Below are 27,366 nucleotides of genomic sequence, written 5' to 3' on the forward strand. Positions count from 1 at the left end.
CGCATGCGCAAACGTTACCACTTGCTGTTTGGCAACCCAAATGCAACTTCGAGGTTATTTTGCCGGGAAATCGCATAGCCACTCCCGTCTTGTGAGGCAGAGACAACCACAAGAGTCAATATAGACGAAGACCGCAAGCGGAAATTGTTTCTGTATCCGTGTTGTCTTAAGTATTGAGCTTAGAATAATTGTCATGTCTACAAATTTTGAATATAGAGAAAGAGAAAGACAAGAAAAAGAGAAAGTAATGAACGCGACAGGCCGGCGAAGCTCAACGAGAAAAAGAGCGACACAGAGCTAGAGCGGGAGATGAAAAAAAAAAAACAAAAAAAAAACAAAGGAGATATTTTTGGTTGGAAGAACAACATGAAAAATTTGTAACGGCAGTGAGAAAATGAGAAATACTAGCGGCCACCAAGGTGAAAGTGAGCGGCAGTGAGAAAACAAAGTTAACAAGAACACATACGACATTTCCTGCAGACTTACAGGACGTGGAAATGGCGGAAAAGCGACAAATTGTCGAGTCCTGCCTTGGTATGTGGGCATCCTCGGAAGTTTCACGTTGTAGTCGTGCAAAACAACGGCAAAGAAATGTACAAAAAAGTGTGCTGCACGTGCAAACTTAGACCTATTGTCATTTTTTACCGTTCTCGTTGCCTTCGCCGCTTGGCATTACACAATTCTATAATTTGTTTGAGCAAACTATAAATATTATCGAGAGCTTCGCTTTTAGCCCTGGCTAAATCTATACTTGATTCTGCTAGACCAAACATCCTTTATACCCAGAATTTGCAAGATGAAGCGGCAAACAAAAGTGGGAATTAAAGCATGAATTACTTTGAATAAAAAAATAAAACGATTAAACTTAAGCTTTTGTATGATCTGTACAATTATGCTGGTCTCGCAGGTTGTTGTCTGCCTCCACCAACCTTCGCGATCTGCATAATTCTTCGGATCATCCTCAGCCTCATCCAATAATTGCTAATTAATACGCAGGTTTCGCCGAGTATCGAGGGAGGCTACGCAAGATCTAAGCAGGAACTGCACCAATTAACCAACATGGCCGCCTTGTCACTGGTTGCAAACCGAGAATTACGTCGTGCCATTAGAACAAATAAAGGTCATTGGCATAATTACACCCAGGTGAGGCCTATCGCGTTCGGCTCATAAAAGATTCGACGTGTGAAAAGGGCCAAAACCGGTTCTATTGTTTTGAAGGACTGCATAAAGACCTCATGAACAAGTTCGGGGTTGCTGAGTTAAAACACACACTTAGTCACACACAAGGAACTATGTGAAAACAGCGCTCCCAAAAATCTTTCTTTTCACCGTTTATTACACTTGGCATTTTTCAGTCAGTTACTAAAATCATGGGTGAGTGAGATTTAAAAATGTACTAAAATGTTACAGTAAAATTAGGTTTTAAATTCTCATTTGTCTTCTTGCCTTCAATCTCTCGCTGAAGACCATGTCTTTCTTCAGGTCAGCGACAATGGCAATGTTGAAGCTTGCAGGAAAGGTCAGAAAAAACCAAGCTCTTGCAAAAAAGAACGCTTGACTGAGGGCTGAGCGGTGGTTCGCGTTCATGTCCGCCAACCTAACGTGAAAAAACAGGAAAAACTTGTCAACTTTCATTCAGATCGTCCTATCCTCGCCGAAGATCCTATTAAAAATAGGCCAATTAACGCCCGGACGATTTAACTTCCGGGCGAAACGGCTGCACTACACCAATTCCCTGTTTTCAGGCAGTGCTTACCCCGAGACGTATTTATTCTCATGAGTCACTGTCTCAAATCGGTAAATTACATAGATTGTCGCTGGTGAGCACTTTATTTACCACTGTCGCAGACCCAGGGGCAGCTAATGAAATCGGAATGGGATAATTTACGAAAGAAATTGTTTCGGCCTACAGTCCTCGTCACGTTATGTTGGGACACCCTGTGCAGCACTAGACTACGAGTATTCCCCCATTTTTCCTCAGGGATAGTAGAGCGAGCGAAACGCGAGGGCGCGTGAAAATCACCCCACGCGAGAAAAGGCGACACGCGGCGGGGAGAGAGGCGTGTCGCCTTTTCTCGCGTGGGGTGATTTTCACGCGCCCTCGCGTTTCGCTCGCTCTACTATCCCTGAGGAAAAATGGGGGACTACTCGTAGTCTAGTGCAGCACCCACAATGCGACAAAAACTGTGCTCCTTACCTCCCAGTGTTGAATTTTACGCTTCTGTGATGTGATGTGATGCTAACCTCCATGCTGCAACTTTTATGCAAGAAATATCTGATCGCCGTTTCAAGCCAACTACCAGATTAAGAGTGGACATTGCACACGAGGACAATGGAACTGAAGATGTTCTAAAAGTTAACAAGGAATTGGTTATTTTTTTTCACCATACAAAGTGTACACTTTGATTAAGAACGGAAAACAAAATGACACTGTTCTTAGGCTACATTCATTATGTCTACTGCAGGGGGGATGGGGGTGGGGAAAGATGATATTTTTTAAACGGGCAAAACATTTCAATATCCCCCAGACATCATACATAATTTTTTGACATCCCCTCCTTGACCAAAAGAAAAAATGACACTCCCCCCTTCCTAAGTTTTAGGAAAGTAAAATATGGGCAATATGATGAGATGGTACAGAGATTAATGTTTAAAATTGAAAACTAAAAAAATGTAAGAGATTAACGTTGGCTGTGCGGCCTCACTGAGATTTTGCATACTAGGGCCACGCGGCAACAATAATAAAATGCAATCATCCCCAGAAAGGTCAAATTTAAAAACCTAGACTAGCAAGCCCAAGTGAAGAGAAGACAAAAAAAAGACATAGCGAACAAAAAGGCAGATGAAAAGCTATACAACAATTGCTAAGAGATATTGAATGGCCTGATCAGTTAAGAACAAAAAGAAAAGGGAATTGGGAATTGCAAGTCACTCTACCTCTAAGAAAAGGTCCACATACTTTGCATTCAGTGAAAGACAAATCTCTCCAAAAGAGGGGATGGAGGTTTTAATTCACTATTTTGAACTATTAAGGCCAAGATACCAGCTAAAGCATTGCATCACCATGAGAAAAAAAATGAATGCAATATTTGTTATGCATTGGGTCAAAATTTACCTTGGTTCAAGTTTATTTCCTTTTTACTAAGGAATGGTAAGGACTATCAAAGTGAGTTTTTCACAAAAGAAAAATATAATTTGAGATCAGTGCCACTTTGCCTCCTCCGCCAAAAGCTTGACTCAAACAAGCATATTCTTACCCAGAACTGATTGTGGCTTAATAGAGGGAAAGCTAAATCAGACAATATCATTCGTTCGATATCCTTTAATGACATCACCAATCGAAAGAAATCTCTATTCTAAGAAATTCCATCCTTGATGCAAATCTTAGAATCTTTCTAAAAATTTGCCACCAAATACATGATCACTTTTGTTTATAGAACCGTGCTTGACGTGTAGTAAAGTATATTCTTCTGATTGCAGCGTAACTGCTGAACCTACAAACCACCCGGACGATCAAACTCAACCTACTTTTGAAATGATTCCTGAGTTCAAACCTTTCACAGTTTTAAACCAAATATTACTGATCAATTTCACTCCTTCTAAGCTGCTAAAGTTGATTAAAACCTTGCAAACATAAAAGCTGAGGAGTTTATCATAACTTTAGAAGCTTTGAAAGTAACAAAGGTGGTTTAATTTTGATGACAATAATTGTGATGATGATGATAATGATCATGATGACGAAGATGATGACAATGAGAATGAAAACAATCCGTGACATTATTAATAAAAGTAGGATAAAAATAAAGGTGGTAATGATAATGTGGATAGAGTTGGTTACTACACAAAGTAAAGGACAATTAAAACATCCTTCATTGAACTAGTGGTGTTTGACCAACAATGTTATAAATACTTAATCTTTCAATGGCATCTAAATACATGGGCATTCCCCCTTCGTGCCTTCAGAAATTTTTACCATTACCCCTTTTCTCTTCAAAAAATTTCAAGACCTCCCCCAAAAATCATCTGCCCCCCGCCCCCTTTGGTATACATAATGAATGCAGCCTTAACAAGTGGCCGGTGCTGTGCATCAGACTTCAGCCAAGCTGAGTTTGTGTTCAGTCAAGTGAAGTTGTAACAGTGGGTTCAACCATTGCTGGCTCTGCTACAAACAACACTCTCACAACTGAATTATCATCACTGCACTGAAGCATCCCATTATAGTGTGACTACTATGACAGGGGACACCTAGACAAAGTTGACCAATTGGATGACGGAAAAATAACAATACATTCCAAGAAAGTTAGTTGTCAATCATAATTACAATGAAACAAAATCAACAACATGGGTCGAAATCAACTAATTACCATTTACAGATGTGACCTTTTGAACCCGCTGAAGAAAGCCTATGTTTCCTGAGAGTGTTGACAGAGGCAAAAAATGTAAACACTAGTGATATTTTGACTTGAGAGGTCGCATGTTATTACAATGCGTGGCAATGGTAGCGAAGAAATTGCTGGTAGATGACAAAATAACAGATTGTGTCAAACAAACATGTTTCCTAGGTATTATATATAAAGTTTTGAATAGAAAACATTGTCTAGTGGAATATTTTGCTTTTTTGAAAAACGTTTGTTATCAGTATTAGAATTTTGAGCTTCGAGTAACTTACTGTTTTTCGTGGCCAGCTCATTGGCCCTCAACCAACTTTCTTGGAATGTACTGTTATTTTCCTGCAATCCCATTGGTCGACTTTGTCTTAGTGGCCTCGGTTACAGTAGTCGTGCTGTAAAATGTCACTATGCAAGTAAGAAATTAACTACAAATTGGACCAAGACTGAAATTTCGTGAACACTCATACAAGCCAGTTTTGGTGAGACAGTTACACTCTAAGTTAAAAACACTGGGATTTGGGATGGTTCCTACTATGAAATAAGGCCATCAGTGAAAAAGAAAGCTAGTTTGCCTCCACTTTGAATGTATCTGTCACGTGTCTGTTTATGTAACCCTTAATATCCAAACCAAAATCAAAGGTTTGCTTGATTTCTTATATTCATTTATTTCATAAATTGACAATGTCTTAAATATTTTGTAATACATCCCATCTATCCTCCACTCGGAGGATTTAAAAATAATCAAGCAAACAAACACATACCTTCATGGATATACCTTGAGCGGCTCTCAAACATAGTTACGGAACAGCTCCCTCTTCTGTACCAGCCTCACCATTGTAAAAGTAGACGAAGGGACAGTGGTTTTGTACAAATAGAATACAACACACCTGCCAACATAACAAGAAATACAAATACTTCATTTGAACAAGACACACATTTTCATGAGAAATAGTGACAACAAATAATAAGGAAAATCCTGCTATTATTGAAAAACCCCATTCACTACCTAAGACTGGTTGGTGTTGTAAGTGGATTAGCTCCAAGGAATTGGAATCAGACAAAAATGAAAACTCTTCCGATTCCGCCCTGACCACCTGTTGCTTCATTTACGACCTGGGGAAAACCAGATCTGAAAACACAAGTTGAAGGATAAACTAAACTTCAAGGCCTGCCCCCACGCTTGGTGTTTGATTTAGTTCTTCCGCTTCTGCTTGTGACTTCAACAACCAAGTTCTCACTGGATCATAAGTGATGGAGTTGTAACCAGATGATTGGAAAGCACTTTTTCACTAAATTGTAACACTCCACACATCTGGTAAGGACTCTGAATATCTGACTCCACCGTGGGTGAAAACCAGCCTTAAGCTAACACGTGTTAAAAATCTGTTTTACTTCAAATAGCTTAAAATTGGCTTTTCCAAAGGCTACTTGATTATACTTTCAGCATAAATGAGAGCACTAGTTCAAGCACGCTAAACCCTGTGCAAATGTCAGTCTTTCGCTTTTTTACGATTTAAATCTTGGTAAAACTAGCTAGGATAATCAGTTACATTAACCTCTGAAATAAAACTTATTAATCAGCCTTCACTGATTATTACTCCTTCTCTGATGAGAAGAGTGGCAACAAACCAGTATGTTGCTTACAATATCATTAATAAGACTCTCTGCCAATACAAGCGAGGGAGACCACAAAGACACAACCATTGCAATGTGCATCAGACATCAGCCAAGCTGAGTTTGTGTTCAATCAAGTGCAGTTGTAACAGTGGGTTCAACCATTGCTGGCTCTGCTACAAACAACACTCTCACAACACAATTTTTCATCATCACACAAATGGTTGTTTTTCCACCCCAGAGGAGGGGATATAGCTCCAAGCAGAGTTTGTTTTATTCACTGTATCGTATGCTTATGAAAGTAAAAATTAATGACAAAGACAAAAGACCAATTTCCCAAGGAACAACTCATGACCTGAAGGTTACAGTTCATATAAACTGATAAGTTCCTGGAGACCTGACAACGACAATGGGTGATGAGAATGTCAAAAAAGCATAACAACAACTCTGCAAGTGCATGCAAGAATTTTTGTACGTTTCTTTTCTGAATTACTAACTGCCCCTTCTGCCTTAAAGAAACAGTTTCCAAACCTCTAAACGTTTATTGAGCTTGATACATTAATCAATAATTACAGACAAACTCATAACTCTTACCAATAATGCATTCATTCCACATGTCACCATAGCTATTGAGAAGGAAAAAACAAAACAATAAAAATAATTTTTTTCAAAAATTAAAGACATCTTCAACAGTAATCCTGATCCTGCAAAGCAAGCTTTGATAGTATGCAACAATTATTGTACAAATTCTGTAAAAGCAATAATAAATGTCAAAGAAATTGCTGAACATTTTCACAAGCAAAAACCTATTCTAAAGTGTAAAGAAAATCATAAGATAAGAAAATATTTTCCCATTGGCTATTCAAAAATAGAGCAATCAACTAACCATTGCAAAGTTCAGTATTTGTCTTCCACAGAAGACTGATTGTTTTCTCTCTTCCAGGTCTTATTTCAGCTACTCATGTTGATCAGATAATTGCGAGAATCATACTTACTATTAAACGACAGAAACTTAGTATAGACAATTGGCTTGACAAAAAGGATTTGGCCCACCACGAGTCTACCGTTAACAGAACAAGGATCAGAACTGTTTCATTAGTTCTAAAGCTTGTGGTAAATTAAACATGGTTTACTTACACTGAAAACGGTCCAATATCATATGCGCCAAGAGATTTGGAATGGGAAACAAGTTCCCTGACAAAATTGCAATGTGAGATTAGACAAATCTGATGTCAATAAGATTCACTTCTTGCAGACTAATGAAAAACTGAGTAAACAAACAGCAGATCTCTCGCATGTGCAGTGAAGCACCATGGGTAATAATACTTGGTTATCTATACATCCAAGAATATTTCAGTTGTGACAAAATGTCCACCTCATTCATGTTAGTAGATGTGAAATGTCACACTTACTAGCTTGGAGTCGAAGGCATATACCATCTGGATTTAACGGTCAATTGACAGCTGTTGAGATCGAGTATCCGCTGACCAGTATCACATGACAGTATTAGGGGCTCAGGTTAACAACTACTTGAGGTGACACAATTTTTAAAATTTCTCCGCTAACCAGTTTTTCAAACGATAGAAGGCTCTTCAAAGTCCATTTTTTTTCCGAGGAATTCAGTTTGCTTCTTGCTTATGGCGAAAATTGAGAAGAAAGAAAGATATGTCTTAAAAGATCCCATATGAGCTTTGCTTTTGGGGTTGGCTAAATCTTTATACTAGCAGATTCAACCAACAGTGAGCTAGAAGTATGTGCATTACTTTGCAAAAAGAACATAAGAAGGTGCTGCAAACATGAACACCAAAAATAAATTTGTGATCTTACAAATGCAAGGTATTCTTTCAGTGCTACTGATGGGACTTAAAACATTGATTTAATGTACGAAATACATATTAGCCTGATTTGCTACTAACCAAGACAGTTAAAAGAACATGTATGTTGCTAGACTCTGCAAGATTTTCCATTCACGAATCTCCATTGCTAGACTTTCAGTTAGTAAGAGCTGCTGTCTTTTTTGCCAATCAAGTTAAGATAACTTCCATCACAAACAGCTGACTGCACAAGAATTTCACTAAATCAAGTGCATTACTTTTCCTTGGTACGGTTTATATCTTAACAAGATATAATATTTTGCAGATTACAGTAAACAGACACCTCAATAGCATTATAATACTTTACCTTCAGTTGATTCGCATAAGCTGAGGACAAAAATGCTGTCAACACCAGTCTGAGGAAAACAACTTGGAAATCTGCAAACCTTCTTTACAGTATGCCTTCTTGTTAATAACCTATACGATGGCACGATCCTTTAGCACAGTACGTTTGGAGAATCGCTGTTGTACTGATATTTTACACAGACACATACACCACTGCTTTCTTTAATAAGAAGGGTCCCCAAGAAATTTATGTGACAAATTATTGGGCTCATTTCTTATCTTGTTCAAACAAGGCCTCTATCTATTTGTGACCAAGTCCTTTTTCCCAAAGTATGAACACAATTTCTTGATTTGATGTGTAAGGACTTGTAATTCTTTCTGTTTTGCGCAAATTAGGTTTTCCTCATTCCCGAACTATTGCTGATGCTATGACTATTTTGTTGCAAGGTTTTCCCATTGCTTTTTACTTTTCCTTGAGGCGGCCTGTTTGTTGACTGGTGTTGCATCTAGTCCTGCCCCTTTATTAAAGAATTGAAGACTATTGTTACTGAAATATAAAGGACAGATATCTATGCATGAATGAAAGTTACCGAGTGGTCAAAGGGGACCCTTTAAAACTAAATCACAACAAATTCGAAACAATATAACGAAAAAATGGAGACACTCAGTCTTTTTCTAAAAACTTTATAATGGTTCCTCAATGAGGCAATTCTCCTTGGCTATCTTGTGACTCATGAAAAATTTTCACTAAGGAAAACTAGACACATATATAACTGTGAGTCAGGAACATATTTTTTAACCACATGCGCCATCTTTGAAAAATCTGCAAGTTAAAAATAATTTCAGCATTTGATACAAGTGTGTAACTACTCTGCTATACCTGCCATCATTTTTGAGGGGAAATATGAAAGGATCCCAAAGATTAGATAATTCAAAGGTTGGTAAAAAAAAATGACAACTTTTGTAAATGTTCAGTGCTAAATCTTGCACATAAGTTATTGCTTTTGATTCTTTAAACCAGTTCTGAGGGAAAGTGAATTATTTTGAAAATTGAAAGCCAGTAGGCTATTTCAAACACCGCAAAATGATTCACTTAGAAAAAGTTCAATAAAGCTTCAAGGGGTGGCAGGTATACTGTGTCTAAAACTGTTGTCATCTTAAACACATGACGCTCCAACATACCTTCCTGCTTGAAAATTCTTACATATCCACGTCATCAGTTACTATTAAGTTTTCTGCGGATTTCCTCACTTGGGTCAAAATGCCTCTTTTCTAACTATGACACGGAATTGTTTTTTCTTCTTGCACTGGCACTTCGTTTTAAATCCAGTGGTTGGTATCACTTTGAACAAACTCTTATCATGTGCAATTGAATTGGATAAAATTTCTCCACAAAAAGATAAAAGAACATTCATTACGTCTTAAAGGTGATTCAGTTAGGTGGAAAAGGAATGAAGGAAGATAACTCAATAAATTAAGAATGCATCCAGCATCACTTTGACAAAACAGAAAATGAAAGAGGGAAGTAATGACACAAAAAACAGGCAAACTCCAAATAAGAGACTGTGTTGCGGCAGTTTAGCAAATTTCGTTTAGCTTCCCAGTTACTCATGACAAAAGTAAACATTAGCAAAGAAATTATTTTTTCCTTTAAACCTACTTTTCCGAGGCATTTTCAAAGTTACAAAGAGCAGAAGCAACTTTTGAAAAATTGCTAGGGTGCAATTATTTGTCTTCGGTATTCTTCTTCAATTTTGTCTATCCGTGCCTTTGTATTTTCTGTGTTAGTAAAACCCTCCACTGCTGTTTTTGGCAAGTGTTATTTATAGTTTGATCACTTTGGTTGCCAGCTCCTCCAATGGCTGAATTTTGCCGATACCAGCGCAGCAAAGCTCCTGTAACTTATTGTTTGAACCAGGAGTTTTGTTTGAGGTTGGACACCAGATGTTATGGCCAGTTGTTTAGCTTGTAAAACAGTCCAGTACTTTCCCACAAAATAATCATTTTCTGAAGTGAAAATAAATCAGCTGATTTTGCATTTTTTTTACAATCAAAGATAGAATTGAGCCACTTTCGGTCCTGGGAATGCAGGAAATGGTGTTTTAAGCAATCCAGTTTGAAAAATTTCGTGAAGAGGCATGCCCTGGGCCTCATGTAAGTTCATCTCTCCAGCACGTTTGCTCCCAGGTTCCCCTGTCTCACCTATGACTCCAGTAGTTTCAATTGTTTCCAAAAACCCAGTTTGCACAAACAGATTGTTGCTGGCCTGCCAGTAATTTAAACAGCAATCCTCTCCTAGTCAGCAAACTTTGCAATGCGTTACCTCCAAAAGTCAGAGAATCACAAGACATTGCGTCGTTTAAGTGATCTCTTAAAGCTTACATGGCTTAAAGGGTAGGGCCTGTAAATTCTGTGAATAGATTTAGTTTTAGATTCTGCTTTTAGCCATTTTGTAGATCTATTTATAGTTAGTATTTTAATACTAGTAATGTATAGGTTACTGGTATACTTTACAATTTTTTTATTTTGCACAGACGTACACATTTTAACGAGAACTTTGGTGCTCCTGGGTGTTGCATGTCTAAATAAAGGATTTGATTTGATTTGATCCTGTCTCAAATTGAAGATATTACCATAATTTTATCATCTCTTCACACTACGATATTATGAGGAGTCAAACATGCAAAACATGCTTGTACCAAAGTACCGTGTAGCAGTTTAGTTTTAACCCTTTAAACCCTAAGATCAAAATTTGAATTCTCACTTGTTGCCCCTATTCATTTCCTATAGAAGTAGTGGAGAGAGTTATAAAATATTAAGCAAATTCATTTTGTGTGATCATGTCCGTAATTCTCATGACCACTGTGTTTCAAAGCATTGATATTACAAGGAGAAATTTGATGCTGATCACTCTTAGTGCTTAAAGGCTTAACAGAGTTGGATTTTGAGGATGGGCGCTTTTTGCATTTTGTGGAAAATCATTTTTGCGACTGGCATAGTCTGTTTAACTTTTTCCACTAGGAGTTAATTTCTGCGCTTCTTAGAAGCTGAATTCAAACTTCATACATTTATCAGAGTCAAAGTACATACAAAAGACCAATCAAAAAATAAAAACCCGTTGTTGTTGTAAGAAGTTACAGTTCTGTGTGTCAGAGTTGCTTTCTGTATCATAACCAACATCTACCGTTAACACTTCACGTGTGAAACTATAAAAATTTACAAAATTGAGTCACTTTTTGAGTTTCGGAACATTTCCTCCACAGGACCCAAAATAAGAACCGAAAAATATTAAACGTCACACAGTTTTTCAAACAATCTTTCTGATTCAAATTTCCTGATCTTAGACTAGTTGATACACAAATAATTAAAAATATACCTTTGGTCAATCTAAGGAAGAAGAATCAAATCCTCTGTTTGTATACTTAAAAAAAGCAAAGTCAAACACAAAACCTTTTTATAAGCTCTGCAATGAATAATAACATTGTCAAACTTAATTCTTCCAAAACCAGGAATCACTTTGTTTTTCACCTATCACACAAAGCACTACACTACACTACACTTTCGGGAGGCAGCGTGGCCGTGTGGTCAGCGCGTCGGACTCGCAATCCGGCGGTCCCGGGTTCGAGTCCCGCTCTGGCCACTTGCTGGATTTGTGCTCGGTCGTCCCGAGTTCAAATTCTCGGCCACGCTTGTAAATAGCCAACTGGTTGCCTCCTGCCAGTTAGGGTTTTTAATCCTGTTATGTTGTATTTGAATTATTTGTTTCTAATATTTGAGTGGAGTGCCTGTAAATTAGCTGGACAAGCTAAATGCTCTTTCCACTATAAACAAGCCTTTAACCTTTTTTTAACTTGCAAAAGCTGAATCAAATTCATCCCAACAACGATAAAAAAGGTTAAACTAACTTTTTTTTTTCAAGACGGCCAACTTCTGAAAATGCTGGTGGTGGAAGAATTAGTGACTATTACTCTCAATTGTTTTCCCTTGAAAATGATAAAGATTGACAGCAATTAGGAATTTGCTGTGTTTGGAATTAGCATCAAAAGAGAGTAGAAACAGCTCAACTTAACTGCTAAAACCAGATATGGGTCTTGAACTGCTAGTAGCAGATAGCATTTGTATATATCTTTGCAGATAACCAACTGACATTAAGACTGGGAGAATTCCTATTTTTCTTGAAAGTCGGAGGTATCGCACAAGCAAAATGACGAGTGAGGAAGCATCAACAAACAAAAAGGGGGGCATCTGTTTGCGAGGTATGTGTGATAAACCACTATCTTCTTAGCTAAGGAATCACAAAGCCATTCCTTGGATTTCTTGACATTAAACCAATTTAGTGACATTATATCTTTACAAAATGTTTACTAGACCACCACTAGAAGTGGTCCTTCTTTCACATTACAAATTGCGAGACAAAGAGGCAAGGAAATTAAACCCTGATAAAAAACAACGTGGTAAGTTCATGGAATGGTTGTCCACTTGCTTTAAAAACATGGTTTGTACAACTTCAGACAAACAAATTTGAGGACTTTTCAAGGATTTTTTAAGGACAAAGATTTATTTAAGAAATCAGGATTCTTTAACCCCCTTTGATCACCCTATGGGCTAAAACACGTCATGTAGTCATTTACGATTTTTACTTCTTCAGCTATCGTTGACCACATTATTTTATACTTTTTTCTGCAACAAGACTTTGCAAAACCACTGGGTATGACTTGCCATTGCGTCTGAGGTACACAAATAGCATTTAAAATAAAGAAAAAGAAATAAAATATTGTTTATTTTATGTTAACCGTGCGTTTCACAGGTGATTTCCTCAGCAAAATAATCTAATTTTCAAGGACCTAAAAGGAATTCAAGGACTTTTCAAGACGACTAGTAAAATTCAAGACCCTTTCAAGATTGTACGAACCATGTAAGAAGTTGACAATAGGGTGACTTTAGGGGCAGAAAATACCCCTATTAGCTTACCAGAAACGTAACATCATTTCAGAAGGATTTGATATGCACAAGAAAAATTTGTTACTGGTTGGGTAGGGAGAACAAAAGCCCTTGTCTTTACTTACAACATTGCATGGCTACTGTTAAACAGTAAGACAAAAAAAATTATAAAAATAGGTCCAACAACTGAATGGGATTTTAAATTCTGCTTATTAGAAATTTATGAAGAAAAACCTAAAACATTATCAGCGTAAAAAAATGTTCTGGTGAACAGTCAATGGGTACCAGTGAAGTCAGTTTGATGCTGAATGGTCAACGTTTTATAACACCCCCTCCCCCTCAAAAAGCAAGCAAACAAACATCCAGGGGTACATATTTTTTTCGAGCTACGTCGGCTCCATCGTGTGATTTTCATCACAGTCATCAGCATTCCCCTAAGTTTGAGGAGTTAATTTATATTGAGTCTATCATTTTTTGGGTTCCACCACAGCAACTCAATTATCTCACGAGAAACTTGGTTATAGGTATTAAAACCACAGGTTTTGTTAGACATTTTAAAAAACGCCATTTTAAGTAATAAAAACGTTAAGTAGGAAAATTAGGTCTAAACCTCAAGGAAGATAACCTATCATTACTCTCAGCATAAAGATCCTAACTCTTGAAGAAAAAAGAAAAAAAAAACACCCTGCAGGTGAAATTGTCCAAACACTGGCGAAAAAGCAAATTCCACGACCCAAATCAAGACGCTTGTGGGAATAACTTAACTGCTGCTGTTCTGACTGCTTTTTATGCAGGGAACTGAAATGAGCTTGGCCAATTTATTTGCAACACACATTATTTAAGACCTTAGTCTACAAATGTTATAATACCTACTTTGAGGACAGCTACACTGTAGGGCTCTAAACATCATTCCCTTACCATAACTAGTTATCATAATTATATACTATTAATGAGTGCATTCGAGTTTTCTTAGCTCTAGGTTAGATTTATCGTAAAGCATTATTTCAAAATAAAGAAAAGATCATGAAAAAAATTTAAAAAAAGAAAGATATCAAAGAAAGTTGCATAGTCTTGTTGACCTTCATAGAAAGATGCCTGAGGCACTTAAGGTTGCTGAATTACGACCATTTCTCAAAAACCGGATGCTGATTACAAGCAATTTTCTAACTTTTGATCGATTTCTAACTTGAAAATGATGTTGAAAGTAGTTGAGAAAATGGTGGGTATATGCAGCTGATGGACCACATTACATCGCATCAACTTGATGAATGGCTTCAGTCAGCTTATAAGCTTAACCATTCCACTGAAACTGCCCTTGTTGGGGTGCAGAATGACATACTCTGTTCCCTTGACAATAGGACATCTGTATTTCTTCTACTTTTAGATATATCAGTGGCTTTTGATACTGTTGACCATACTACTCTGGTATCCAGACTTACAGATCGTTTCAGTACCAAAGGCACGGCCCAAGCCTGGTTTGCATCCTACTTAGAGTCATGTAAATATTACGTTCATGTTGAGGGTGAAAAGTCAAGTGTAAGATCTTTGACTTCTGGAATGCCACAGGGATCAGTTCTTGGTCCAGTTCTCTATATGCTGTACACAAAAACTGTTGCTGATATCATCAAGGCCCACAGAGCAGAGTATCACTTTTATGCTGGTGATACTCAGCTTTATGTTACCTTTAAGTGTGATTCCCTGGAGGATGCGTACTTGGGGAGGACTAGGGTCAAATGCTGTGCTGAACATATCAACTCATGAACGATTAAAAATAAGCTAAATTTAAATGATGATAAAACTGCGCTTGTTGTCATAAGTTCAAAACACCAACCAAGACCTGCTATTTCATCAGTTTAAGTGGGAGAGGGGACCATCAACCATACACCCACCATGCGTAATCTTGGTGTTCTGTTGGATCAAGCTTTATCCTATGATGATCAAATCAGCCAATTGTGCAAGTCCTCCCAATTCCATCTGAAGAACATAGGCAAGTTAAGGAAATATCTGGATGAGGGTTCTACTGAAACATTGGTCCATGCTTTTGTGTCATCTAATTAGATTATTGCAACACTCTTCTACACGGCCTACTCAAATGTCTGATTGATAGGCTTCAATTAGTCCATAATACTGCTGCTCGTGTTGTTACATGTACCCGAAAGTAAGATAATATATATAACACCAGTTCTTAAAAGGCTCCACTGGCTACCTGTTTCTCATTGTATTATTCTTAAGATTCTATTGTTGATTTATAAATCACTCAATGGTTTTATCGGTTCTGTTAAATCAACATTGTTACACCCACACATTACGATCATGTTCACAAGAACTTCTTACTGTTCCTAGATCAAGGACAGTCAGATTATGGTGATGGAGCGTTCTCCATTGCGGATCCCAAACTTTGTAACGAATTACCTCTTTCACTAAGAAAGGCTAAAAGCTTGATGAAAGTGCAAATGAGTATACTAATTATTGTTACGTACGATTGTAATTACTGCTGTAGTAAATCCCTATGATGATTAATGTAAAAGCACTATATAAATTATTAAATTATTATTATTATTCATGGAACAAGGGTGATGCACGTGCACCTACGGTGAAATTCAAACTGGTGCTGGAAATTCAGACGTACGACTAAAAGAACTTGCTCATATAATTGGTCACCCACAGGATAACCAAGTAACACAGGAATCCTAAGATTATGAATTGTGCGGAACACAATAAATTAAAGAAGTCAAACTTTTATCTCTTTTTTCGGGAAAGACAAATCTGTTTTTCAGCGACTTAACATTTTAAAGAGAATGTTTTTCATTGAAAAGAAAATAAAAAAATATGCTTCTATGGGCTACTTTGAAACAACTAGCCCAGTATACTATGGGGTGACACACGTCACCTGCGGATGGCTTACTGCCTTTTTTTGCTGGTGACAGTTTTAATGAAAGATCATATCAAGGGAAACAAACAATAACGTACAATGCCAAAATCTCTGCATTTTCAACACACTTAATTTATTGAAAGAACTTGACCCTTCTATACAGTTTGGCAAACACAACAGAAATCCTACAAAATAAGTTGTCAAATCAGTTGTAATAATTATAATAATAATAGCCCTTAGTAATATTCTATTCCCCTTAAACAGTTAAGTAAAATTTCTAAAACTTTCTGAAATCAACTGATTCTTAAGATAATTCACTTCCTTGAAATAACAATGTGCCGAACTACATTTTGCTTCAAAATGTTTCCGATTTTCCAGCTAGGATAAATACTGCTAAGAACAATAATGTTATTGTTGCTATAATATTACTTTCAGCTTATTTTTAAGTCTACTTAAAAAAACTAAGGACCTTCTTCCTCCTTCGAGGTAGTGAATTAACTCTAACATCTGCTGTGAACTACTTAAACAAACGATGGAAAGGTACATGTATTCTGAACAAGAGAGCTGTCTGAATAATACAACACTTGTGCCAGAAACAGTGACATATGAACGCCATTGTGCAGTGTTCTAAAATCTCAGAGGTTTACGTTCTCTTTGATGCACTACAAAATTGCAGTCAACAGTAAAGTTTCTGTAATGTACACGCTTAATAACGGAATCTCTTGAAATCTCCATGCTCTCTTGAGGGAGGTTCACGCGAGCGTGCAGCAAGCCGATCTTGATCTACCCTTTCACGACTACGTTCTCGATCATTTTCAAACCGTGGCCTCTGAATGAATGATAAATTAAGTCACCAATAACATTGTCAAGTTTGCAAAGTTCATGATAAGATCCACAAGTCCAACGCACAACAGAGAAAATCCATGGAGGCAGCCAGCAGCAGGAACAAAAAGCAAATATATCAAAATTAGAATAAACCAAGGTATATAACATTCTTTTACTAGCTCATCAAGCATCTGGTATCACTTTCTGTTTCTTGTATCCGTTTCATTTCTTCTACTAACATTAATGATATGAATATATAAAATATGGCTCCAAATGTTAAGATATCAAGATATACTAGTACACACACTATGCAATAAAAGACACAACATCAGTAAAAAGTTATCAAGTTAACAGATAGGTTTGCTAAGGCTAGAGGCTGTTTCAGTAGTATAGTAACTTACTTTCACTACATCCATTATGGTAAACCAAAAAAAAAAAGTGGTCATCACCCGAATGTTTTAATGCTCTTGTTATCAGTTTTAATGTTGAGGCATATTAATACTCCAGAAATAAATAATTAACTTTGCTTTAACAGATGCCTGTCTTCGTAAACACTTGGAAAACTGAACAAGCACTAAAATATGTAGTCACCAAGCAATTTTTTCTTTTGCAGAGACTAGCAAAAATCTAGTCTAGAGCTACAAAACAAATCTTATTTCAACTTAAAATTCACACAGTTCAGTAAAACTAGGATTATTACTCAAATATGAAAACGTAAATTAAAATTTTTAAACTAGTGACACAGATGATGTAGTTTATTTAAACCTTAATCTTCAGCCTGATAACCTGACATCATACAAAACATTTCTTATATTACTTTCTTGTTATTGTGAAATAAAATAAAATTGTTGTATATACCTTATTTCTAGACATTCATTTACTTCCACCAGATATTGGTTCTCATTACAGTATTATCAACAGGAAACATTGTTGTCAGTTGTTATAATTATGTGGACAAAACAGGCAAAAGAAGCTTGAATAACTTGAAACCTAAGCAATTATGTTTCACTATACCAGAGTTCTATTTTCACTTATTGCATCTATAGACAATCATCACAAACTAAGACATCTCCCAAATTTGATACGAAACCTGTTCCTTTGATAATCCTGTATGTTACTATGAATGATCTGAGAAAAAAATTGGCTTTAAGGCTGGAAACATAGTCCCTCTTTTGTGGCTTGCTGATATGACAATTACGCATGACACTACATTGGTGTATGGCATCCTTCAAATTACTTTCATCCTGAACATCATCTCCCGCGAAGAGTATTCCAAGAAGCGATCCATTAAGTTGTATAACTCTTAAATAAATTTTTAAGTGCTCACTTACCGGACCAGGTCCACGAGGTCCAGATCCCATGGGTCCACGAGGACCACCCATTGGTGGACCTCCCATAGGGGGTGGTCCTCTGGGAGGCATCATTCCTGGGCCCATTCTAGGAGGATTCATCATACCCGGTGGACGAATACCAGGCCCTGGTCCACCACGTAGGGGTGGGCCACCACGTGGAGGAGGACCACCAGCACCTCTGTCCCAATCCATTCCACGGCCCATTCCACCAGGAGGTCCCTGTAATATGAATGAATAAATGAATGAAAACTTTATTCAGGTGTCAAGACGACTACTAACTATCAAGATCTTTTCAAGATTGTACGAAACATGCAATTTGTTTGCCCTGTCCTCAGTAACAGTACTAGAACTCTTTGCAAAAGTAAGCTTGGGTCAGTTTCCTTTCCGTTTTTGAAGTGGCGAATGTGAACTTGTCTTTAAGTTTGCTAGACCGATTAACCAAATAATTGCTCATTTTTGCTTTGTTCTCAGCTATAAGTGACTTATAAAGACAAGAGTCCTACCTTAGGAGGAAATCCTCCTGAATAGCTTGAATCAATTCGTCTCATTGATTCCTGAGCATTAAAGCACATTTTTATGAGTTTTGAATACAAAACCATCTCAGCAATAATAATAATAGCCAAAGTAAATGAATAAAGTTTGTTAGCCTATTCATTAATTTTCAGTTATACATGTATCTCATACAGTAATTCCAATAATTTAGATTCATCACCCAAACGCAATATTTTCCTCAGATAAACTTGTATGATCAAAAGCTATTATCTCATTTGGCATTTAAAGATGGTTATTCTTTCCCAGATAAGTTTCTTTCTACAAGATGCAGAAATAAGTAAACAATGAGAGCAAAGAAGAGGAAGAACCGAAAGAGATTTTTGGGGGCTATTTCCCTTTCTATTGTGTTAAGCTTTATATTTCCAAGAAGTAATGAAAATGTAGAGTGCATTCCATACACAGGCAAACATTTTACAGTCAAACAAAGAGACAATTTCCCACTCTAGAATGTCTCAAGAATTAATATAACAAGGACGTGTGGTACAAGGAAGGCATTAGCACTTCCCAAGCTCATGAATAATCAAACAGCTCTTAAATCAGAAGCCTGACCTCTCTGTGCCTCTGGAGCTCCTGTTGCTGCTGCCTAAACAGCTCCTCCTTTCGACGCAGTTCCTCTTCCCTTCGAAACAGTTCTTCCTGCAGACGCATTTCCTCCTGTCTCCTGTGATGAACACAAGCACACACAGAAAAACAATATTAATAACGGAGTAGTAAATCAAACAACTGAACAAAAAAGTCAAAAGTCAAAGTCAACCAAAACCAATTGTTTGATTGTTGTTTGATTGGTTCGGTAATCAAACATAACTGAACAGGAACTTTTCAGAGAGAACTTTTCAGTAACAGCAGTAGGATTAGCTAAGTTGGTAGAGCGTTTGACTGCAGAGCAGGAGGTCGCGGGTTCGATTCCTGAATCTGGACCAACACTCAGGGTCTTAAAATGACTGAGAAATGAAGGTACTGCCTTTACCCTGCAAATGGTTAGACCTTCACATAGCTCAGATGACCATGTAGGAGACTTAAAATAGTGTCCCCATTGTTAGTACTTTCATGCTAAATACATTGACACCCAAATGAAGTGTTTTTTTATTACTGAAGTTAATCAAACCAATCAAACTAAATTGATGCGATTACTTTCATTTTGTCAGGCAGAAAGACAAAATGTTCATGGCCATTGTCAGTAACTTTCAGAGCTGGACCCCCATCTCCCTTTTTCTTCTTAACAACAAACTTTTCACAAACACTGACAGTGAAAGAGCTTTCAACTAGTGCTTTCACAATAACGTTATTGTAGTTTCAAGCTGGGTTTCACATTGTCCACCCTCTCTGACATCTTGTCTATTTACTCATGTTTGATATTGAAGCCAACACATAACTTATTATTTTGACCTCAACACCTCATTTTTTTCCATTCTCCCCAAATCCCCAAATCAAAGATGGGAAAATGGTGCATTTTGCCCTTCCCATGGCTTCATCCTTGATTTGGCGGTATGGGGGTTTGCTGTTCCCTTTTATTCTGTCCAAGATTGTAGTTCTCCTTTACCTCATCTCTGCTTGTCTCATCATCTCCTCTCTTTTACGCATCTCTTCAAATCGATGCAGTTCTTCTTGACGACGCTGGATTTCTATGGACAAAGCAACAAACATTAACTTGGGGCTCCCTTTGGTTCCAGCAAAAATATTTGTCCGTTTTAATTAAACAAGAAATTATCATGGGACTTGTAACTAAAAGGATTGACCCATAAGGATGCAGATGCAGCATCTTCAACATTTTAAAATATTTTACATTTTTTAAGCACAGATATAGAAAGCCATCAGCAGTGATTTTGTTACCTCTGTGTCCTGCATCCCTGCCATATAAAAATCTCCCACGATGCCAAAAAAATTTGAGGTATGCGTCCTCTAGGACGCAACGATCAGTTGATCGATCTGAAGATGTTTTTGCAGAATATCCCGTTTGTGTGATTTCTGTGGCTGCTCTTGTGGCTGTTGTTAAACGATGCTTATTCCTTTTAGTCTTTGTTGTGATTTACAATAGAAGGAGTATATTTTTATTTCAGTAATGAAACTGTTATACAGAGTTTTGGAGTATGTCTTCAGATTAACTGTGTGGTTACAAAAGATCCAGGAACTCATTGTTTTATGAACTGGGACTCATGATTTTTCACAAGATAAGTCCCAGGACACACTATAACTATTCATAACAAAATCACTGCATCAGAAATAACTTTTCTGACAAATACCATACAGGGAGGTTTGACGTTACTAACTTTATTGTGGCCACTCAAATGAAAACATTTTAATAGTTCATACCCTGCCTCATTAACAGAGACTCGTGATCCTGAATTGCCTGATCCATTTCTGCTTCCAATTTCTCACGAGCTTCCTTAAACTGAACATCCAAAGCTTCCTTCTGGGACACTTCCATCTCTTCTAGAGCACGCCATCTTTGAGCCCACTCTGCCTCAAATGTATTCGGTGCCACAAAATGGGGGGCAACCTCTCTCTCCCTGACAGAAACAGTTCAGCTATTAAAACCTTACTTCACAATATTGGTGAACAATTCCCCCTTTGTTTGTCAACTATCTTGAAATATTTGATGCCAATTGCAATTAAGCTCAACAGTGCAATGGATAATGTTGCACATATGAGTAACCCATTCTATTAATTATGATGAAACTAGGAACATGCTTAACCCTTAGTGCTCAAAATTAATTTTCTCCTCACGATATCCATAGACTATCATGAGCAAAGTCTATACCAGGTATTTGATCTTTTACCAAATTCTCTCAACTAATTCTTCAAGGAAATGTATGGAGATCAGTTTGGAGAATTTGTATGTGGATATTGGGACTTAAATGGTTAACTGACATTGTATGGGGTTACTTCCACTCTGGTCTGTCAGTAAGTGCAAAACTCACATAATGGAATGTAGAAATGGACAGCCAAAGAAAAATTATATACCACTTTTTGTTACAAGTTAAAATTTTATTGCTATTCCTTCTTCAGAACTTAACGTCAAACAATCTGTTAAAAGTTTACACTTTTAAGATAGGAACATTTCGTTCAGGGACATGATGCCAGTCCACAATAGCATTGAGTACTATCTGCCTCATATGAATGACAGCTTCCTTGATTTCAGTACACCACATGCATTTAAAACAATGTTGTTAGCAAAATACTACCATGCTTGTTGAAAAATGTGACATTCCAGTATATCTGGGCTTGCAAGAAAGATTTACCACAGGTACCATGTTATAAAATATTGGAACTATACCATTCACAGTGGTAAGTGAAGTAAACTTTGTGTGTTCTTGTTGATTCTAAAGTAGGTGGTGGCCAACTCAAAAGCGAATGCTACTTTGACCACCACACACATTCGTCAATATACATATGTACCAATAACTCTGTTTTATCTTATTTAACTACCTATTCAAGGCAATCTGTAATTCTTACAACTTAGATCTGTGAACTTTTACTTAAACAGTGTGAAATAAAATGAACCAGTGAACCCAACCTTTCTGTGCCATACATAAAGTATTTTATGTTTGCATCTCTCAGGTGCCATTTAGAATCAACAGTTTCCACAGAAACTTAATACGGTAATTCCAATATAAAGACTCATCATTGAGATGCATCACTTTTCAAAGCGAAAAAAAAAATCATCAATAACTGCCTTTACCTCACCACGACATCACTGAGTTTTCCAGGACTAGAAAGGCTAGCTTGCGTCACAGACGAAACTAAACTCTCCTTGAGTTCATTACTTTCCCAGGAAGAAAATCTACATACAAATCGTATGAATCCTTAACTTTCTTTGCGAAAAGATCTTGGGAAAGTAAAGGTTCTTCCAGCTAGAGTAAAATCTCCTTTTTGGTGGTGCTCAGGCATGCAACAACTTCAGGTAAACCATATCAATCTACTCAACTGCTAGGTCATGCAGTCAAACCAAAACTCTTGAGGCCCCACCAGCCTCACTTTCGCGCAACTAGACCCTGGCTGGCTGAGAGGTCCACCATATTTGCATTTGGTGCATTGTAATTGTCCCAAACATCACTTATTCAAGCCCTTGCTACAACTGAAAACAGTGCTAGTTTTTTTAGGCAGGTTTTTTATCAAAGTGATCAAACTGCTGTAAACTTTATGAGGTACACAAAAATAATTTATTATGCATGCAGAAAAACCAAACCATCATCTTACTTTTCAAAATCAGCATGTCTCTTAACATTTTCATCTACCACACCATCTTCATCTTCTTCATGTTCCAACTGTTTAACTGATATAGGGCGAGGAGTTCTGAAAAGACATATTTAAACAGGGGTTTCAAACAATGCCAGCAGTTCGCTTAGATCAAAATCTACATGTACCAAATAAGTGCCTCAACTCTCAGGAGCCAAAATCTACTCATGAGTTTTTAAAACCTCATACGGTAATTCCAATAAAGCTTTTCATCACAGAGTTGAGGTCAGGTACTGCACGTATAAAAAATAATTGCAATCACGTTAAGAACAGTGCCGATTTCTTAAACCTTTTATTTTTGTAGCCTGCAAAAACAGCAGTATCTCTTTGCTCCTCACTGATAGGGATGTTTCACCAGGAGGCAGAAATTCCATACTGTTGACGTAAAATTTGTCCAAAATCTGGTCCGGAGCTATGATTGGTTGACATAGTATTATTTTGATTTAGCTAGATGTATTGAAAGACAAATGGTCACAAAGGTAAACTGTAACATGGTGAATCTACTACAGAACAGTCAGTATTTCTGGTGCATTTGAGTTTTGCTGGAGCTCATTCGCAGAAGAACCCAACACTTTACCATAATCAACCAGGAAACACAAAATCAAACAAATTTACATTATTTCGGAACCCCGTGACTATTGGATATATTATGTTAACATTGATTTACATCATCAGTATGGAATTTCTGTAGCTGAGGTGCAGACATCTCTCCTAGTGAAACCTCCCTAGCAGCAAGGAGCGATGGCTGCTTTGCAGTTACGGCTTTTCAAAATTCCAGGTCTATCTTTCCTTCACCAGTCAAACACTGTAATTTTACACAGAATTTTTTTAAACCTCCTGATAATTGCAACCAATTTGCATTTCCATTGTATATTGCTCTCTTATCACAGGCTTACAAAAGCCAAAATGCTACTAGTGCATTATTTTAGTTACATCTGTGAGGTTTCATATTGCCACCATTTGCTGACAGTTTTCTTAAACAGGATAATATGTCCTCTCAGCTCTGAAGGTACTGAAATACAAACATACTGAAATATAAATTATTCTACTATACCTTCCGAGAAGGAATAATCCATCATTAACTTGCTGCAATGCTGTTTGAGCAGAGTTTCTTCTGGAGAATTCAACAATACCATAGCCCTTTGACCTTCCCCTATCATCGCAGACAACAACTGCTCGCTCCACATCACCAAACTGGGAAAAGGCTGAATGTAACAGCTCATTTGTAACCAGAGGACCAAGGTTCATGACTTTGAGAGCGGCTGCATGTGTGGCAAAACGAACCCGCAATACCCTTCCATTCCGATAAGTTCCATCAACACCTTGTTTGGCAGCTTCTGCATTTAAACGAGTGTCCTAAAAAAACAATGACTTTGATCAAAACCCTTATCACTTCTTAGCAATTGGGCCTTTTGATAAGGTGTATTTTTTTTGTGATAACCTTTCTGGACTATACAGGACTACTCAGGTGAATATAGAGAACTTAGTGTGCTGATTATTCCAGGGCTATGTTGCATCCCCCCAAAATCACCTGGCAAAAGGTGATTGCGAGTCCCATCCTTTCAACAGGGTGTATCTAAACAAAATTTTTCATAATCAATAAAACTGAATCAACTGAATAATATCAGAAATCTACAGAGATTGCTTTCTTGTGATTAAGCACTTTGTGACCATCATACGTACCTCTGTACAAGTGCTTTACATTCTTTGAAAACCAACAAAATTTGAAAGTCTCTACAGCCTTCCATATCTCTTTTAATTTTGGCAGTGACTCTGGATATTATTGCGCAGTAAGATTCGAGAATACAACTGCGCATAAGATTCCCATTAACTTTGTACATTAGTTGGTGATATTCAATTACCATAAGTATGGCACACGACTCCTGGGCTGGAATATTCCCTATGAGGGATCCTGGAGATAAAATCTTCAGCTAAGGGACTGTGCAATAATTATCAGAAGGGGGGGCTGAATAACTAGAGGGAGGGGCATTACATAAAATTGCTGCCAAGATAGGGGGGGCTCAAAGTAAAATCACCCATTTGACGGAGGGGGGGCATTAAGTTTTATTCGAAATGTAAATAAAATTAAACGCAATAAAAGATTCTCAATACAGGCAACATGATAGACTGTAACAAATATCAATACGAACAGCTGTTAAACGATTATTGAAATTATTCCATCAAAATGAAAAGCAAATTCACAACTGATCAATTTTAACCCGTCTTCTAATTAATTGAGCTGATCCTATGTAAAGCAAAAATCATGAACTTGTTTCTCAGCTTCCCCCATAAAACAATGGGAATCAAACAGAACTCCTAGACAAGTTTTGTCGGTTTTTGATGTGAATAAAAGTAATGTTTCTTCATCGACTGAATCGATTTGCTGAATTCCATATATATGTGGCTCATAACAAAGTTCAACAGGCTCTCCTCCCAAGGATCAAAATATAATACAAGCTCTTTTTCGTCTGTTATTTGAAGCGTTCAATCTCCTGTTCTTTGATTTTTTTCTCTCCTCCTTTCTCTTTCTGGCTTCAGAAGTTTTAGATTTTGAGCCAATGTGGTAAGCACCCCGGTACTTAGCAAATGCTTTGTCTAAATCTTCAATCAAGCGATCAACATCCTTCTCGATACTAGATGTTACATAATAAGGTTTGTCATTATTAAAGCTGTGATGGCAGCTCAGTCCAGTTTTGAGTTTACCAGTGTGGTGGTGGAGGGGGGGGGGGGGTGCAATGTTATTTTTAACATAACAGAGGGGGGGTTAGAACTAATTTTTTTTGTTTTGGAGGGGGGGTACTGTCTAAGTTTTTGGTAGATAACTCTAGTTTTTCAGCCCCCCCCCCCCCCCCTCCTGGTAATTATTGCACAGTCCCTAATTCGAAGATAAGCATTTTTGATATTCCTCTCAGGGATAGACAGACCTTAACTTCTGGTTATGTCCTTCTGTGAAACAGTGCTGAAAGCCTTGTTCTGGATCCCTACCTGTGTACCAGGATTTGAGTATGTGCCATGATTGGCCTGTTAAAAAAGCCATTGTCAACTTGGTAATCAGGCTGAAGGGAAATTTTGAAACCATTTCCAGTAATTGGGGACCCAGAACAAGAATATGGGTGCTGCTTTGCAGATGTTACCTAACCTTACGAATGTTATTGCAGTAATTTGTTCAGATCCAGAAATGCTGGGTTTTGTAAATGAATTACTAATTACACCTCGATATAATAAACATTTTGGTTGTTTTTTTTTTCTAAAATTCGTTAAATCGACGTGTTTGATATAACAAACCCTCAATAATATAACGAACAAATTTCCCCAGTCCCTTGGAACTACATTTAATCGATTTAATCGAGGTTCCACTGAAAATTGAATGATCGACAAAAATCGATTACTATGGAGTGCCATCGATTAATCGATTAGGCTTCCAATGACCGACTTCTATCGACTGAATACCGTCTACTTTTATTAAACCACATCCATGAAACCAGTTGTGCTTAATTTGTTCAGCTCATTTTGTTTTACTACTGTATACTGACCACTCTGACGAAGCCAAAACCCTTCTCCTTGTTAATAAACACCTCAGCGACCTCTCCATACTTTTCAAACATCTGTTTGAGTTCAGTGTCTTCGCAGTTGGTCAAGTTTCCAACAAAGAGCCTACATCGACCAGAAAACTTTCTTTCCTTGCTCCTGAAGTTCATGTTCCTATTCGCCGAGTTACCACTTTTCGAAACCGGTGATTCGGACGGTTTTCGGAAATTCCTTTCTGCTTGTTTACTGTCATTTGCGCTGTCTGTTTTCGGTTTAGCCGAGTCCGACTTGTAGCTCGAAGCAGTTTTGTCTTTGCCACTATGGTCGGCTTTCACTTTGTTGTCTGGGGTAGATTCTGTTTTTATAGTGATTAGCTCACGAGAGTTTGGTTTCCCAGCCTTATCTTTTGAATAAGAGGAAGTCGAAGATCGTCTTGGGGACCGTGAACGAGAACGGGTCGCCGGCATGGTTGAAGAAAACGCGAAAGAAGGAAGCAAAGTTTTCCACCGCTCTTTGGTAAAGATGGCGTCCGTCCGGCTACAAGCCACGTGGTGTTATAACATCCCAGTAGCCTTTGCGATGACCCCCAAGTTGGAAACATGGCGACGGAGATTGCCTTGAAGTAAGATGTGATATAAGCGATAATTATGGTGTTTTTTGCACTATTGTAGAGGGGTTTTTTGTAAAGCAGCTGGAAAACACTTCTTACATTTTTGACTTTCCTTTTCTGCCTTCATATAGGATTGCTCCCGTGGTGGATGGGCAAGCAAGTGATCTGCTTCATGACCACACGAGTGGCAGCGAGGTGAGGTATAAACTTGTCCGAAAATGTGCCAGTCCCTCCTGTAATGCAGTAAAGTTAAATTGATTTCTTAGCTGTTCGTCCCCATGTTGTA

General features: G+C 37.6%; 2 protein-coding genes across 3 annotated transcripts in view; both read right to left on the minus strand.

The window, feature by feature from the left end:
- The window catches only part of LOC140922259 (ribosome production factor 2 homolog), a 368,864-nt gene that overhangs the window by 258,655 nt on the left and 82,843 nt on the right, over nt 1-27,366 (minus strand). The gene's annotated exons all lie outside the window — the stretch shown is intronic.
- LOC140922199 (uncharacterized) lies at nt 1,317-27,021 on the minus strand. 2 transcript variants are annotated; one of them, XR_012164081.1, is made up of 12 exons: nt 26,476-27,021; nt 23,997-24,298; nt 22,904-22,999; nt 21,017-21,213; nt 20,247-20,328; nt 19,256-19,367; nt 18,658-18,708; nt 18,134-18,373; nt 6,600-6,631; nt 5,153-5,278; nt 2,198-2,349; nt 1,317-1,597 (listed from the first exon to the last, which is right to left on the minus strand). XR_012164081.1 is itself a non-coding variant. In XM_073372182.1 (9 exons), exons 1-9 carry the CDS (start codon nt 26,935-26,937, stop codon nt 16,684-16,686), a joined length of 1,665 nt encoding a protein of 554 aa, XP_073228283.1. In that variant the 5' UTR covers nt 26,938-27,021; the 3' UTR covers nt 16,073-16,683. The 2 variants fall into 2 exon arrangements, 1 of the variants encoding a protein (XP_073228283.1); XM_073372182.1 differs by lacking the exons at nt 1,317-1,597; nt 2,198-2,349; nt 5,153-5,278; nt 6,600-6,631 and adding an exon at nt 16,073-16,806.

The sequence above is a fragment of the Porites lutea genome, chromosome 1 (assembly GCF_958299795.1).
Source record: "Porites lutea chromosome 1, jaPorLute2.1, whole genome shotgun sequence".
NCBI lineage: Eukaryota > Metazoa > Cnidaria > Anthozoa > Scleractinia > Poritidae > Porites > Porites lutea.